The sequence below is a fragment of the Salvelinus alpinus genome, chromosome 30 (assembly GCF_045679555.1).
Source record: "Salvelinus alpinus chromosome 30, SLU_Salpinus.1, whole genome shotgun sequence".
In the NCBI taxonomy this organism is placed as follows: Eukaryota; Metazoa; Chordata; class Actinopteri; order Salmoniformes; family Salmonidae; genus Salvelinus; species Salvelinus alpinus.
In genome coordinates, this window is record NC_092115.1 from 14,544,806 (window position 1) to 14,562,801 (window position 17,996).

General features: G+C 43.9%; 1 protein-coding gene across 3 annotated transcripts; it reads left to right on the forward strand.

Moving 5' to 3' along the window:
• The first annotated feature begins 984 nt into the window (after positions 1–984).
• Positions 985–17,878, forward strand: LOC139559636 (metal-response element-binding transcription factor 2-like). Of its 3 annotated transcripts, none has more exons than XM_071375796.1 (15): positions 985–1,198; positions 1,787–2,003; positions 2,113–2,194; positions 4,102–4,197; positions 4,612–4,709; positions 5,749–5,873; positions 5,969–6,064; positions 6,186–6,254; positions 6,614–6,737; positions 13,143–13,210; positions 13,288–13,461; positions 13,712–13,820; positions 13,943–13,986; positions 14,078–14,185; positions 15,261–17,878. In XM_071375796.1, the coding sequence occupies exons 1-15, from the start codon at positions 1,194–1,196 to the stop codon at positions 15,631–15,633; spliced, it is 1,788 nt and encodes a 595-aa protein (XP_071231897.1). In that variant the 5' UTR covers positions 985–1,193; the 3' UTR covers positions 15,634–17,878. The 3 variants fall into 3 exon arrangements, with proteins under 3 accessions (XP_071231897.1, XP_071231898.1, XP_071231899.1); XM_071375797.1 differs by having other exon boundaries at positions 14,081–14,185; XM_071375798.1 differs by having other exon boundaries at positions 14,084–14,185.
• The last annotated feature ends 118 nt before the right edge of the window (positions 17,879–17,996 follow it).

Below are 17,996 nucleotides of genomic sequence, written 5' to 3' on the forward strand. Positions count from 1 at the left end.
GATTTGCCATAAAATGTAACTGTTACAGCAGCTCGCAGTCATAAAAAGCAACAAGGTTTCAGCCTTTCATTGTAACAAATATGTAAATGTTACACAATGTAACAATACACAATGTTACAGGACTACTAACAGTAACAGAGGTGAAGATGGTGTATGGTTCTCTAGCGCCGACAAGTGGACGGTTGATTAATTCATATATTTGATTGGAATTCAAATAATATTACAAATATGAATAACTATAGGCTAGTCTACTACAGCTATACATTTTCCAAAACTTCAGAAGTATCCCAGAATAGTAGGTTGCCATGTCCACTATGCACACTATAATTTAGTTGTGGGCTCACAAGCTGGATATGCAGTCTAGGTGGGACGAAACAATAAGTGTAGATAATAATAATTGGACTGGTTCTGACAGTAAAACATATATATTTTTAAGTGGGTCGTGGGTGGAAAAGTGTCCTGCCTTCATTTTCAAATGTATCTAGTGGGTCAAAGATGATTGATATAGTGCCAAGATACATGTCTCTCCGCCTTTACAATGGGAGTCGTCGTCTCGCTCCCGCCTTATCCTTTCTTTGGATTGGTGGATACATCTCATTATTGTTGTCCTTTTTTAAATATTCGATGAGGGTTGTTGACATCAACTGCCTGTATTCAGTGGAGAGAGACGCTATGCTACTAGCCTAATTTAATGAACATGCAGTCATCTCGAGACATCTCCGATATAAAGTGTTTTTTCTTTAAGTTTCCGGGATGTCACCTTCCCAACTTATATCAGCATTATGAAACTTCTATTGGATCAAATAAACCTCACGTAGCAAATAAGACATACATTTTTGTTGTTGACCAAATTCGACACTCTCATTGACCTCCATACAAAACCTCCTTGCTTGGTGTGCGAAACAACACTAACTGCTGGAGGGAAACAAATTTCCCGCCGAGTAGGACCTCCCTTTCTGCCATGGTTGACCGAGCGCTTCCCACAATGCACTCCCATATCAGCGGGAAATAAAAATGGCGAATGTATTAGGGGAGAATGACCCGTTTGTTATTTTCTAAACAACATTTGTATTGTGTCATATTTTGAGAGGAGCATTTCAAAGAGATTTACCGATATTCGGACAAGACGCCAATCACCGGTTACGACCGAGTATTTCAATATATGTGGCATTTTGACCCTCCTAACTGACCGAATGAGGTAGCTCGCAAACTTATCAAAATAACATGTTATTAACTGTGGGTGCGCTCCAGAATCATTCCGTCTGTTATAGCTCGAGACATGTGCCTGTAGACAACTGCTAAGACAAATTGCATACATGATGTATCCAGCTAGCCATTGAACTGAAAACGTATATGCCGTTAATTGTATCAATTCATTATTTCATCCTGGATGCAAATGTCCAGACAGCTAACTAGCCCACGAACAAAAGGAAAAAGTGACGGTGTAGAGAGTGGGATAGGGCTCTAACACCCCAAGACTACTAATTTTCTCACAGATATCTAGTATGCTGAGTTACTTGACAGCTGAGTTGACGCAACCTGTCAAATTCTAGACAATTCTCTATTAAGTAGCGTGCATGGCTTGCTTCTGTTACTTAAAAAATGTGATTTGGCTTTCCAGTGTTCCCATTGAAATAATCTCCTTTTATTCTGTGTCTCACATATGCTGCTATGGTGAGACTCAACTGGCCTGTAGCTTCAATACAATGACAACGCTTGACAGTGACACCTATTTTTGGGGGGGGGACGATGTAGGAATTAATTCCTCTCTCTTCCAATATGACAGAGACTCAACGGCATTAGAGCGGTTGCCGGTCCACCAGCAGAAAGCACATTCCCTTCGGCAGCAGTGCAAGACGCCAGTGTCCCTGACCAGCGTCCACTCTACCGAGGCTAGACATGGAGGGGACACGGACACCAAGCTCGGCAACAAGTTTGAAGAGGGACAAGAGGTCCTAGCCCGATGGTCGGATGGGCTGTTTTATTTGGGGACTATCACGAAGGTAAGCAGCTGTAGTTACTAGGTGGAAAGTTTCAATTTGGTGTAAATGCAATTTCAGACATCTTATGTCATTTTGCAGTAAAGGATCTTGATATTTCTTTCTCCCTCAGATAAATAAGGACAAGCACCGCTGCTTTGTTGTCTTTGAAGATCGGTCCAAGTCCTGGGTTCTGTGGAAGGACATTCAGACAGGCAAGTAGTTCTTCTGCACAAGACATGCTGCCATGTCAAGTTCCAGTCATATATTTGATAGTCAATGTGATGGACCGTTTTATGCTTACTTGATAGTATGTTGAACTTTCATCTTGTTGGATATTTGCCACGTGTGTATTACACTCTAAAGAAAAAAGCCGTCTGCTAGTAAAAATACATGCCTTTCTATTTTCTCCACAGATATTGCCAATAGACCGTGGGCAGAATCCTTAAAATTCTGCTTTCATAAAGTATAATTTCTTCTCCGGGATGTACAGTTTTTCAGTTAAATGTGTGTATTCATTCCGTTAGGCTTGCCCTCATTCATTCTATCTCCGGTTGTCTTCATATCCTTGGTTGAGATTTCTTCCATCTCCTCCTGGTTTTTCTTTTGTAATTTGTCCCTGACAGTTAACAGACCACAGAATTTCCTACACCAACCGTAAATTCCCCACAGACAGGCATAGGGAAGGCACTCCTCAGCCTGTGTTACTACTGTGTTCATACATGTTAATTTTATACATGTTAATGAGTCACACTTCAGGGAGGGGCCTAGAAATTAATTGTCATCTATGAGCACCGATTTTAGTTAGATTACTCATGACTGATGTTTGACATATTGGAATTGCACAATCGTATTTGGTCTAAGTGGCAGAAAATGTGATTGTGTTATGTTGAACCTCAAATGGCACCCCCAGTTGTATTTGAGTAGGAATTCATTTAAGTTGGGCCTCTCAACTAAAGTCACCTAGAGTTAAAAAGTTCATATTCTATGGCCTTTGCACTTATGCTTACACTCTGACCAGACCGTGCGTCCGCCATCGCCATTTTGTCCACCTACACCAGACACGATCAGGACACGCAGGTTGAAAAATCAAAACGAACTCTGAACCAACTATATTAATTTGGGGACAGGTCGAAAAGCATTAAACATTTATGGCAATTTAACTAGCTAGCTTGCTGTTGCTAGCTAATTTGTCCTTGGATATAAACATTGGGTTGTTATTTTACCACAAGGTCCTCTACTCCGACAATTAATCTACAGGTAAAAGTTTGTTTCTAGTAATCTCTCCTCCTTCTTCTTTGGACTTTATATGGCGGTTGGCAACCATCTTTAAGGTGCACTACCGACTGGACTGGAGTGTAGACCTCAGTTCATCTTTCAAACACCCACGTGGGTATATGCTCCTAAAAACCAATGAGGAGGTGGGACTTGCAGTGCGTCAAGCGTCACAAATAGAACCAAGTTATATTTTAGCACCTTGCTACGCAGACACGCGCGAGCAGTGTGGGTGCAATGATTGAATAACATGCATTATTTTGCAGCGCACGTGACGCGAGTGGTGTGGTCAGCATGCTAGACTACGCCATTTTATTTTGTGCGGTTGCAGGTGTGATAAAAAAATAAAATAAAAGTGTTTAACTTCTATATTAAATGACGTCCACTTCAAAAAAGGGTCCCTCTCTCGTTGGACTGGATATGAATGACAGATTCCTATTTCAGTCAACTTTGGGTGAAAGTAGCATATCTTGTTTGATTATGTTGGATTGGTAGCACATGGGGATAGGTTTGTGGAGATAGGACTGCATATAGCACTGTGCACACATCACATTGGTGAAATGGAGACTTCCCACCATGGTCTCGCACCTTTGTTTGTCAGTTATAATGTACAAAAGTTAACTGTTATGCGTTGTTGAAACTTGGTCCCCCCCACGTGCAGGTTTTTTTTTCCCCCCTAGCACTACACCCTGACTCAAATAACCAATTCATCATCAAGCTTTGATTATTTGAATCAGCTGTGTAGTGCTAGGGCAAAAATCTAAACGTGCACCTAGGAGGGGCCTCAGGACGGAGTTTGGGAAACCCTGATCTAGAGGAATGACCCATCCCACCTGTGTTTTTTTAGGGGACGAGGGAGGAGAGGACATGGTCTGCACAATATGCCAGGATGAGTGCTCAGAGGATCCCAACGAGATTGTCATCTGCGACAAGTGTGGACAAGGTAGGGCTTAATCACCTCCCAAACAATGTTGACATGGCTTAATCACCATCCTAAGAGTGGATTTTCACCAACAACGAATTTGGCAAGAGATGTTCCGTCCCTGTTAATTTTCAATGAGGACATGCAGAGAAATTGTGGGAGGGTGAGCCCTGCTAGCAGAGGGGTGGAAAAACTTTATGTGTAGCGATGCGTTTTCAAGAGGGTTCCGCCTCTGGTCAAAACCCAATGTAACTTCTTCGTCCTGTAGCGCAAAGACAAGGTTGGGAAATTATGCTTTGGGCCAGATGTTTGTAGATTTATATCCCATTTAAGGATTCCTTGTTTGCTATCTAGTCATTAGAGGTCCCACCTCTGGAAAAATTTATTGATACAATAGTAATTCTCTCTTAACTGTGACCCGTCTTTTCCTTTCAGGATACCACCAGCTCTGCCACTCCCCCATCATCGACTCCAGCCTGATCGACACCGATGAGAAGTGGCTCTGTAGGGAGTGTGTGTTCGCCACAACAGAGGTACTTACGATACTATATTATTACTAACACTGAGTGTACAAAACATTAGGAACACCTGCTCTTTCCATGAGACAGACCAGGTGAAAGCTATGATCCCTTATTGATGTCACTTGTTAAATACACTTTAATCAGTGTAGATGAAGGGGCGGAGACAGGTTAAAGAAGTATTTTTAAGCCTTGAGACATGGATGTGTATGTGTACCATTCAAAGGGTGAATGGGTAAGACAAAATATTTAAGTTCCTTTGAATGGGGTGTGGTTGTATGTGCCAGGTGCACCGGTTTGTCAAGAACTGCAACGCTGCTGGGTTTTTCACTCAACAGTTTCCCATGTGTATCAAGAATGGTCCGCCACCCAAAGGACATCCAGCCAACTTGACACAACTGTGGAATGCATTGGAGTCAACATGGGCCAACATCCCTGTGGAATGCTTTCGACACCTTGTAGAGTCCATTCCCCGACGAATTGAGGCTGTTCTGAGGGTCAAAAAGGGCGGGGTGCAACGAAATATTAGGACTGGGTTCCTAATGTTTTGTCTGTGTATATTGTCCATTTACATTTAGTGAGTTCAGCATGCAAGGTACCCAAAAAGAAATACAGTAATTAAGCAATAAGGTCCGTGGGGGTGTGGTATATGGCCAGTATACCACGGCTAAGGGCTGTTCTCAGCACGACGCAACGCTGAGTGCCTGGATAAAGCACTTAGCCGTGGTATATTGGCCATATACCACAAAGTACCTGATGTGCCTTATTGCTATTATTAACTGTTTACCAATGTAATTAGAGCAGTAAAAATACATGTTTTGTCATACCCGTGGTATACAGTCTGATGTACCACTGTTTTCAGACAATCAGCATTCAGGGCTCGAACCACCTAGTTTGTAATACAATACAACATAATGCAATATGAAAACACTGGAAAGTGAACCCACACATAATATTCATATTACAGAACCACTGTGTGAAAAGGTCGTAGTAATAGTAAGGGAACGCTCCAACCAAATTGAGCTCACAGTCCGGTGTATGTGTTCTCTGACAGAAGGGTCCCAAAGCCCTGCAGGAGCTGAAGCAGTCTCTGCCTTATTCCCTGGAGGACCTGGTGTGGGACCAGGGACACAAGACCAACATCCAGCAATGCTACTGCTACTGTGGAGGCCCTGGAGAGTGGGTCTCACACACACACACACACACACACACACACACACACACACACACACACACACACACACACACTCTGTTTTAACCCCTCTCTCCTTTAGCTGGTACCTGAAGATGCTGCAGTGCAACAGGTGTAAGCAGTGGTTCCACGAGGCATGTATCCAGTGTTTTAAGACGCCCATGCTCTATGGAGACAGGTACTAAACAACCGCACCTTTAAAGCCTCGTATGATAAGTCATCTCTCAGGAATCATGTGCTGAGTGACTACCTATGGCATGCAAGAAAATAAATCTACTCTTGTGCTTCTTTCTCACCAGGTTCTATCTATTTATTTGCTCAGTTTGCAGTAGTGAACCAGAGTACCTCAAACGACTGCCTCTTAGATGGTGAGAGAAATTTGTGTCGAATTGATTGGTGTACGAGAAGGGTTGATGTTATTCACTCGAGCTGTTGATCTATTGTTTCCACCTGTTGAAGCAAACAAGATACCCCAATAACACTGAATCAGTTTAACAGTGTGTGTGTATATATATATGTATATGTATGTGTATGTATGTGTGTGTGTGTGTGTGTGTGTGTGTGTGTGTGTGTGTATATATATATATATATATTTGATGAAACTGGAGTAGCAGTCTATCATAGTTCCCTCTAGGAAAAATAAAGCTATTCTATTCCACGTTAATCCCCGTACTGAATCATTGACTTGTGGCTGTTCTGTGCTTCCTTCCTTGTTTCTGTCCAATAGGGTGGACGTTGCACACCTGAGCCTCTACAACATGAGTGTGATTCACAAGAAGAAGTACTTTGATTCTGAGATGGAGCTGATGACTTACATCAACGACACCTGGGAGCAACTGCAGCTCGGGGAGGTAGGACGAAGCTTGACACAGTTGGGAATAGTGGTGTGAATGTTTAAACATTAAAACGTTTAAACAAAATTGTGATCCTTGACGGCAAGAAAAAGTTTCCCCCCCAAAAAATTATCACAGTGCCGTTATCACAAAACATATTATTTTCTGTGTTATAGCATAACTAGATGATAGGCTATAAAGAAGTGTTTTTTTACATTTATTTCACCCTTATTTAACCAGGTAGGACAGTTGAGAACAAGTTCTCATTTACAATTGCGACCTGGCCAAGATGAAGCAAAGCAGTGCGACGAAAACAACAGAGTTACATAAACAAACATACAGTCAATAACACAATAGAAAAATCTATGTACAGTGCGTGCAAATGTAGAAGAGTGGGGAGGTAAGGCAATAAATAGGCTATGTAGGTGAAATAATTACAATTTAGCATTAACACTGGAGTGATAGATGTACAGATGATGATGTGCAAGTAGAGATACTGGGTTACTGCAAAAGGGCAAGAGGATAAGTAACAATATGTGGATGAGGTAGTTGGGTGTGCTATTTACAGATTGTCTGTGTATAGGTAACAGCTGCTCTGACAGCTGATGCTTAAAGTTAGAGAGGTAGATATAAGACTCCAGCTTCAGTGATTTTTGAAATTCGTTCCTGTCATTGGCAGCAGAGAACTGTAAGGAAAGGCGGCCGAAGGAAGTGTTGGCTTAGGTGACCAGTGAAATATACCTGCTGTAGCGAGTGCTTCGGGTGGGTGTTGCTATGGTGACCAGTGAGCTGAGATAAGGCTGGGCTTTACCTAGCATAGACTTATAGATGCCCTGGAGCCAGTGGGTTTGGCGACGGATATGTAGTGAGAGCATACAGCCAACGAGAGCATACAGGTCGCAGTGGTGGGTAGTATATCGGGCTTTGCTGACAAAACGGATGGCACTGTGATAGACTGCATCCAATTTGTTGAGTAGAGTGTTGGAGGCTAATTTGGAAATGACATCGCCGAAGTCAAGGATCAGTAGGATAGTCAGTTTTACGAGGGTGTGCTTAGCAGCATGAGTGAAGGAGGCTTTGTTGCGAAATAGGAAGCCAATTCTAGATTTAATTTTGGATTGGAGATGCTTAATGTGAGCCTGGAAGGACAGTTTAGTCTAGCCAGACACCTAGGTAGTTGTCCACATATTCTAAGTCAGTACCGTCCAGAGTAGTGATGCTTGTCAGACAGGAGGTTGCAGGCAGCAATCGGTTGAAGAGCATGCACTTAGTTTTACTTGCATTTAAAAGCAGTTGAAGGCCTCGGAAGGAGTGTTGTATGGCATTGAAGCTCGTTTGGAGGTTTGTTAGCACAGTGCCCAAAGAAGGGCCAGATGTATACAGAATGGTGTCGTCTGCGTAGAGGTGGATCAGGGAATCACCAGCAGCAAGAGCGACATCATTGATATATACAGAGAAAAGAGTCGACCCGAGAATTGAACCCTGTGGCACCCCCATAGAGACTGCCAGAGGTCCGGACAACAGGCCCTCCGATTTGACACACTGAACTCTATCAGAGAAGTAGTTGGTGAACCAGGCGAGGCAGTCATTTGAGAAGCCAAGGCTATTGAGTTTGCTGATAATGGTCGGGGATCTGTTTAACTTCGCTTTCGAAGACTTTAGAAAGGCAGGGTAGGATAGACAGTTTGGGTCTATAACTATAAACTATAACAGTTTGGGTCTAGAGTGTTTTCCCCTTTGAAGAGGGGGATGACCGCGGCAGCTTTCCAATCTTTGGGGATCTCAGATGACACGAAAGAGGTTGAATAGGCTAGTAATAGGGGTTGCAACAATTTCGGCTGATCATTTTAAAAAGAGAGGGTCCAGATTGTCTAGCCCAGCTGATTTTATAGGGATCCAGATTTTGCAGCTCTTTCAGAACATCAGCTGTCTGGATTTGGGTGAAGGAGAAGCGGGGGAGGGGCTTGGGCAAGTTGCTGCAGGGGGTGCTGAGATGTTGGCCGGGGTAGGGGTAGCCAGGTGGAAAGCATGGCCAGCCGTTGAAAAATGCTTACTGAAATGATCGATTATCGTAGATTTATCAGTGGTGACAATGTTTCCTATCCTCAGTGCAGTGGGCAGCTGGCAGGAGGTGCTCTTATTCTCCATGGACTTTACAGTGTCCCAAAACCTTTTGGAATTAGTGCTACAGGATGCAAATTTCTGTTTGAAAAAGCTAGCCTTGGCTTTCCTAACTGACTGAGTATATTGGTTCCTGACTGCCCTGAAAAGTTGCATATCGCGGGGGCTATTCGATTCTAATGTATAACGCGACAGGATGTTTTTGTGTTGGTCAAGAGCAGTCAAGTCTGGGGTGAACCAATGGCTTTATCTGTTCTTAGTTCTACATTTTTTGAATGGGGCATGCTTATTTAAGATGGTGAGGAAAGCACTTTTAAAGATCAACCAGGCATCCTATACTGACGGGATGAGGCCAATATCCTTCCAGGATCCCTGTGCCAGGTCGATTAGAAAGGCCTGCTTGCTGAAGTGTTTTAGGGAGCTTTTGACAGTGATGAGGGGTGGTGGTTTGACCGCAGACCCATTACGCATGCAGTCAATGAGGCAATGATCACTGAGATCCTGGTTGAAGACAGCAGAGGTGTATTTAGAGGGCAAGTTGGTCAGGATGATATCTAAGAGGGTGCCCATGGTTACGGATTTAGGGTTGTACCTGGTAGGTTCCTTGATAATTTGTGTGAGATTGAGGGCATCTAGTTTAGATTGTAGGATTCCTGGGGTGTTAAGCATGTCCCAGTTTAGGTCACCTAACAGTATGATCTCTGAAGATACATGGGGGGAAATCAATCTACATATGGTGTCCAGGGCACAGCTGGGGGCTGAAGGGGGTCTATAACAAGCGGCAACAGTGAAAGGATTGTTTCTGGAAAGGTGGATTTTTAAAAGTAGAAGCTCAAATTGTTTGGGCACAGACCTGGATAGTAAGACAGAACTCTGCAGGCTATCTCTGCAGTAGATTGCAACTCTGCCCCCTTTGGCAGTTCTATCTTGTTTTTTCAGGATTTTTGGTGGCCTTCCTAAACCAGGATTCAGACACGGCTATGACATCCGGGTTGGCGAAGTGTCCAAAGCAGTGAATAAAACAAACTTAGGGGGGTGGCTTCTAATGTTAACATGCATGAAACCAAGGCTTTTACGGTTACAGAAGTCAATCAATCAAGTTTATTTTATATAGCCCTTCGTACATCAGCTAATATCTCGAAGTGCTGTACAGAAACCCAGCCTAAAACCCCAAACAGCAAGCAATGCAGGTGTAGGTGCAGGTGTAGAAGTCAACAAATAAGAGCGCCTGGGGAATGGGAGTGGTGCTGGGGGCTGCAGGGCCTGGATTAACCTCTACATCACTAGAGGAACAGAGGAGGAGTAGGATAAGGGTACGGCTAAAGGCTATCAGAACTGGTCGTCTAGTGTGTTCGGCACAGAGAGTAAAAGGAGCAGGTTTCTGGGCATGGAAGAATAGATTCAAGGCATAATGTACAGACAAGGGTATGGTAGGATGTGAATACAGTGGAGGTAAACCTAGGCATTGAGTGACGATGAGAGAGGTTTTGTCTCAAGAGACATCGTTTAGACCAGGTGAGGTCACCGCATGTGTGGGGGGTGGAACAAAAGGGCTAGCTACGGCATATTGAGCAGGGCTGGAGGCTCTACAGTGAAATAAGACCTTCACTAACAAAAGCAGCAATGGACAAGGCATATTTACATTAGGGAGAGGCATGCTTAGCCGAGTGATCATTGGGTCCAGTGAGTAGCTAGGCGAGCTGGAGACACGGCGATTCAGACAGCTAGCGGGCCGGGGCAAGCAGGTGGTACGTCGCAACGGAGGAGCCTGTTGAAACCCCCTCGGACGGTTACGTTGGCAGACCAGTCGTGATGGATCGGCTGGGCTCTGTCGGCAGTAAAAGGGTTCAGGCCAAAATATGTATTGAAGCACAAGAATTGGCTGATGGACCTCTTCAGCTAGCCAGGAGATGGGCCTAGCTCAAGGCTAGCTCCAGGCTAACTGGTGCTTGCTTCGGGACAGAGACATTAGCCAGGAGTAGCCACTCGGATAGCAGCTAGCTAGCTGCAATGATTCGGTGCAAAGGTTCAGAGCTTGCGGTAGGAATCCTGAGATGTGGTAGAGAAAAAGCAGTCCGATATGCTCTGGGTTGATATCGCGCTGTGCAGAGTGGCAGGAATTGACCAGGCGGAGGCTGGCTGATGTCCGTGTTAACGGTGATGACTGCTAGCAGTGGCTAACTGACTACTGGCTAGTAGCTAGTTAGCTGGCTACCTTCTGATGGGGGTTCCGGTTCTAAAGTGTAAAAATAGCAGATCCGTACCACATTGGGTGAGGCGGGTTGCAGGAGAGTATGTTCAGTTCGTAGATGGCAATTCAGATTTTAAAAATTATATATATTAGAAGAAAACAAGAAAAAAATATATACATGGGACAAGACAACAGACATCTGACTGCTGTGCCATCTTGGATATTTTGCCTGGGGAAAGTTGTGTAATTTAAATAAAAACCAGAGAGTAAGAGGCAAACTTTGGGTTACTTTGGTGAATTTGCGAGGCATACAATATATTGCGAGATACAGATTACCAAGATATATGCACGCTGTTCTGCCTGCCCCCTCTCTCTCCCTCGCGCTGTTCTGCCTGCCCCCTCTCGCTCCCTCGCGCTGTTCTGCCTGCCCCCTCTCGCTCCCTCGCGCTGTTCTGCCTGCCCCCTCTCTCTCCCTTGCGCTGTTCTGCCTGCCCCTCTCTCTCCCTCGCGCTGTTCTGCCTGCCCCCTCTCTCTCCCTCGCGCTGTTCTGCCTGCCCCCTCTTCTCTAGTGATGCGAGTGTGATCAGTCTTTGGTCTGTTGCATGTGGAATATTCTAGCCTATTCATTGATGATAGGCCCTGCTTTACTGAAGTGAGACATTGTAAGCCAAGAACTTGAAAGATATAGCTTTTGATTGCTGATAGATAGGCCTAGTGCATGGTTCTGACTGTCTGCCTGGTGGCCGACCTGCCTATACTGTGCCCCTTCCCTCTCACTCCGTCCCTCGGTATGAAAATGCAGGTGTTTGTGTTCTCGGAAGTACGGCAACTAATCCGTCTCCTCCAATCCAAAAAACACTTAATCTTAGGAGTCGATTCTGGTATCTTGACACTAAGAAATGGGATTCGACACCGGGATTCGACTCCCCACCATTACGTCATTAACAATTGGAAAGGGGAAAGTGGGATACCTAGTCAGTTGTCCAACTGAATGTATTCAACTGAAGTGTGTCTTCCGCATTTAACCCAACCCCCCTGAATCAGAGAGGTGCGGGGGGCTGCCTTAATCGACAACCACGTCTTCGGCGCCTGGGGAACAGTGGTTAACTGCCTTGCTCAGGGGCAGAACGACAGATTTTTACCTTGTCAGTTCGGGGATTTGATCCAGCAACCTTCCAGTTACTGGCCCAACGCTCTGACCAAAGGCAAGCGACAGCAGCAAAGTCCTGTATGGAAGTACTTTGAGAGTTAAATGGAAAAAATGTGCAAGCTGGAATTGAGGTACAGTAATGGTAGTACAGGTGCAATGCTTAACCATCTGAAAGGGACGCACCGTGAGACCCAAAATATTGCTGGTAGCAGCGCAGCCTCATTGATTTTTTAAATTTAATTTTCTGACTTTTTCTTATTGTTTTAATGGAAAACCAAAATAAATAAATGGGGAGCCAGGCCCAGGCAATCAGAATCCGTTTTTTTTTCCCAACAAAAGGGCTTTATTGCAAACAGAAATACTACTCCGTTTCATCAGCTGTCCGGGTGGCTTGTCTCAGACGATCCGGATGTGGAGGTCATGGTCTGCGATTTTAAGGCAAGTTGGACAAACTACCAAGTTCTCTAAAACGACGTTGGAGGCAGCTTATGGTAGAGGAATGAACATTCAATTCTCTGGCAACAGCTCTGGTGGACATTCCTGCAGTCGGCATGCCAATTGCACACTCCCTCAACTTGAGACATCTGTGGCATTGTGTTGTGTGACAAAACTGAACATTTTAGAGTGGCATTTTATTGTCCCCAGCACAAGGTGCACCTGTGTAATGATCATGCTGTTAATCAGTTTCTTGATATGCCACACCTGTCAGGTGGATGGATTATCTTGGCAAAGGAAAAATGGTCATTAACAGGGATGTAAACACATTTCTGCACAACATTTTAGAGAAAAGCTTTTTGTGCATCTGGAACATTTCTGGTATCTTTTTTCACCTCATGACACATGGGACCAACACTTTACATGTTGCGTTTTTATATTTTTGTTGAGTTTATTTTATTTGATACAGCAGTATATTACATTTTAACACTAAATAAATCTGACTTTTTCGTTTTTCCAAATACAGCTTTCAGCCACTCCTCAGTCGGACCGATATGAAAGTATTTTGGAAGCACTGAATAGCAACCACAGCATGTGAGTAACTCTCTATGACCTTATGATTTCTGTAATGTTAGCATACAAATCCACCCTCATTTGTCCATCTCTCTTAGGTTCATGTCAGGGAAGGAGATCAAGAAGAAGAAGCACCTCTTTGGGCTGAGGATCCGTTTTCCTCCGGGTCCCCAGAGCTCTGACCTGCTGGCCAACAGAGGGGAGCCAGAGAGGGCCTCCAACGAGATCAAGATCAAAGGCAGGAAGGCTATCAAGCCTCTTACTAACACAAGGTGGAACTCAAGTTTCTACTAAATTATGTTATGAGACACTCATAAAAAAATATATACTAATTTAAAAACCCATTTTTTTGCATGCAAGATATCCTGGTAAGGCTGTTTTGGTTTTTATCTCAGTACTTTTGGTTGGGTTTGGTTAGCCAGAAGTTTACTGGTAAGATAAGGGACCAGAAAAGAGAACTATCCTTTTGTTTTCAGTGAACTATGATGACTCAATTTGACGGTGTGAATCTTGTTGTTCCAGTGAAGTAACCAATGGCGTGGTGAAGAAGACCAAGAAGATGAAGAAACAGGGAGGTCACTCCCTGGCGACTCTGGCCAAGCTAAGTCGCTCCAGTGAACTCTTGGCCCAGGTGTGTGTGTTTAATACTACTTGTATTGATCAACGTTAACACCTTTACCCAAAGTTAAAACATTTTGAGAGATATGTTGTTCATCCATTGACATGTGTAATACCTCTTTATCCCTCCTGAAGGATATGAAGCCACCACCACCTCTGGATTCCCAGTCCTTAAGGAGGTCAGTTATCCCCCCCCAAAAAAAATTAATTTGTGAAACTTTTGCTCAGTTTGTGAAACTGTTGAATTGTGGTGTTCTTCTTTACTCCCAGCAGCAGGAGTGACAGATCTGTTCCCTCCTCCAGTACCTCCGAGATGGAATCCATCAGTGCCGTCCGCACCACTGAAACTACCTCAACTAGCCTCTCCAGACAGTCCAGGTACATTCTACAATAGCATTATGGTACACCAAGTATGTGGACATCCCTTCAAATTAGTTGATTCGGCTATTTCAGCCATGCCAGCTGCTGACGTGTATATAATCGAGCATGCGACCATGGAATCGCCGTAGACAAACATTGGCAGTAGAATGGCCTGTACTGAAGAGCTCAGTGACTTTCAACGTGGGATGCCACCTTTCCAACAAGTCAGTTTGTCAAATTTCTACCTTGCTAGAGCTGCCCCGGTCAACTGTCAGTGCTGTTATTGTGAAGTGGAAATGTCTTGGCGCAGCAATGTCTCAGCTGTGAAGTAGTAGGCCAAACAAGCTCACAGAACGGGACCACCATGTGCAGAAGCGAGTAAAAATTGTGTGTCCTCAGTTGCAACACTCACTATTGAGTTCTGTACTGCCTCTTGAAGCAACGCCAGCACAATAACTGTTTGTTGGGAGCTTCATGAAATGGGTTTCCATGGCCGAGCAGCCTCACACAAGCCTAAGATCCCCATGCGCAATGCCAAGCGTCGGTTGGAGTGGCGTAAGCTCGCCACCATTGGAATCTGGAGCAGTGGAAACGCCTTCTCAGGAGTGATGAATCAAGCTTCACCATCTGAATCTGGGTTTGGCGGATGCCATGATAACGCTACCTGCCCCAATGCATATGGCCAACTATGAAGTTTGGTGGAGGAGGAATAATGGTCTGGGCCTGTTTTTTCATGGTTCGGGCTAGGCCCCTTAGTTACAGTGAAGGGAAATCCTACCGCATAGTGACATTCTAGATGATTCTGTACTTCCAACTTTGACAACAGTTTGGGGAAGGCCCTTTCATGTTTCAGCATGACGGTGCCCCTGTGCACAAAGCGAGGTCCATACAGAAATTATTTGTCTATCGGTGTGGAAGAACTTGACTGCCCTGCACAGAGCCCTGATCTCAACCACATCGAACACCTTTGGGATGAATTGTAACGCTGACTGCGAGCCAGACCTAATCGCCCAACATCAGTGCACGACCTCACTAATTCTCTCTCGCCTCTCACTCTTGCCTCTCGCTTTCTCTCTTCCCTATTCCTCCCCAGCTTGTGTAGCTCCAGTAAGACGTTCACGGGTCGCCACTGGCCCATCTCCCAGCCCCCCCTGAAGAGGAGACGGGGCCGGCCACGTCGGGCCCCCCTCCAGCCTCCCAACCCTGAGATCCCCCCTCCTCACCAGCCAGACCCCCACCACCTCCCAGAGCTCCCCAACCCCCTGCTGGGGCTCCACTCCACGGACATAGTGCACGGGCTGGGCCAAGGTGGTCAGCTGTCCCACCTGAAGAGCTCAATCAGTAGCTACTTTGGGGTGGCAGGCCGCCTGGAGTGCGGGGAGAAGTACCGCATCCTAGCTCGCCGGGTCACCCTGGACGGCAAGGTTCAATACCTGGTGGAGTGGGAGGGTGTCACTGCCTCCTAAACTTGTCATATCGCTTAACATGTTTACACAGCGTTTATAAAGCATTATAAACTGGGTGGTTCTGAATGCTGATTGGCTGAAAGCTGTGGTATATCAGGCCGTATACCACGGGTATGACACATTTATTTTTACTGCTCTAACTACATTGGTAACCAGTTTATAATAGCAATAAGGCACCTCGGGGGTTTGTGGTATATGAACAGCCCTTAGCCGTGGTATATTGGCCATACACCACACCTCCTCGGGCCTTATTGCTTAATTGCACTCTTCTTCTGAGATCGGGCTTCCCCGTGTTGCCCAGTCTGGAACGGCGCTTGCGTTTCCAGTGATATGCTCCAGTGATATGCTCTTTCTGTGACTTGTCTTTTGTGTTTCAGATCTGTTTCGGTTTTGTAAACTGAAGAGGTTAAGAGATCAGCTTTGGCAGAATGTAAAATGAATGGTGTTTAGAGTGGCTAGGTAAAGGGTGTGAATGGTGTTTGAGTGTCTTTGCGCCTGACTTGATATGTTGAAAGTGTGCCTGTTTGCGAGTAGTTGATGTTCGAGAGGGACTCAAACAACAGAGATGATGTTGTGCTGCTGCAAACCCGTTTTATTATTATTGTTTATTATGAATTATTATATATATCTTTACTTTTCTACGTTTTTATTGATATGCCTCGAGTGTCTAGTGAGACACAGTTCATTTTTTTACGATTTGGATTTGATTGCACATACTGTATCAAGTTCAGCCTGTCATACAGCAATTCTCCTGAACCCGTTGTACCCAGGCTCATAAAATCACTTAGAGATATGAAGTTTCTCTTTTCAGTCTTTGGCAGCTGAAAGCGTGTAACCTCTAGCTCTAATCTCTGCTTAATGTTCTGCAAATCATCTCACTATGAATAGTATTAATTTCACTGTGTTCTAGTCCAAATCTACACTGTCAAGATTTTACTCAGACTTTTTCTAAAGCATTATTAATTACTGGTAGAATTTGCTTTGAGGGCTGAGCTTGTGCGAAAGAACGTTAGTGACTGAATTCATGTGTCATGCGGTAACTGGTACCGTTAGGCCTTGTGTTACATTTGAAAGGTTGAGTAATGTACCCACGTTTTTACTTGTGTTCTACAATATATGTTCTGAAGATATACATTTTTGCTGCATTTTTTTAATATGCAATCATTGTACTTTTAGATATCTACAGTTACATTTATGAACCTCTTAAAGAACTTTGTTCCTTAATTTTCTTCCCTCTGTGTGGTTATATTTTATGACTGATCAGTGCGAACATTGAATGCAAAAATCTCATGGACCTTTTTACTTATATAAAACTGATTTCAGTTCTTAAAGCCGCCTATGCAACTTAAGTCTCGAAAGACAATTGTTTTTGTATTTCAATCACTTGACCGCAAGATTGGCATCAGCAACAAACCGCAAAAATATTTTGGTTACATCTGACTCTGGACTTTTTTTTTTTTTTTTTTTCAGGTGCTATTTATTTCACCTTTTACTCCTCAGAACTGTGCACTTAGTCAGATGTCTGCTGGTACAACCAAGCTCACCTAGAACCCACTCAGGATATGCTCAGCAACTTTATTGTATGTATGACGTACTCAAAGATTTGGAATATAACATGTTATTGATGGAACATTTTCTGTGGTGTCAGTATTTCATTGAAGTTAATTTTAAAGAAAATGTATCATTCATTTAGTCATTCCTCTGTGACTGGTTGTTTTCAAAAAGCTGCAGTTCAGTCCATTATGCTTCAGGGTCACAAGTGTCTCTTAGTTCATCTGAAAACATTATCTTCCACTTATCACATGAAGTGTTTACTTTTTATTTCCCTTCACCTCTGAGGGGTTAGGTTCAATATAGAAGAACATTTCAGTTGAATGCGTTGTATAACTGACTAGGTATCCCCCCCCCCCCCTGTTTCATTGTAAGAGGTCAAGCAGTTAATGCCTCTTGCTGTTGGATTATGTTTTGTTATTCTCAGAAAATGCCATTTTCCCCTTGAGGCAGTGGAGTTGGGTCAAGTCGTTGATACCTCTTTATTCATATATATATTTTTTTTAAGTGATTTTAAGCTTTTCTTCTGTATCAAACTTTATTGGTCACATACACATTTAGCAGATGTTGTTGCGGGTGTAGTGAAATGCTTGTGTGTGTGTATGTTGTTCCAGTGTTAGACCCCTGGATCTTTCTGTTTTCTACTGGCTTTGGGCAGGCTTCTTCAGCCGAATAATAAATATCTAAAAGCCTACTGATATTATTTATTTATTTTCTTCACATTGGCACTTTTCTTTTGATTCCAGTATGTCATCTTGCTGTTTAATTTTTTTATTTTTATGTATGGCATGTTACAGTTCCATGAAGTAAGA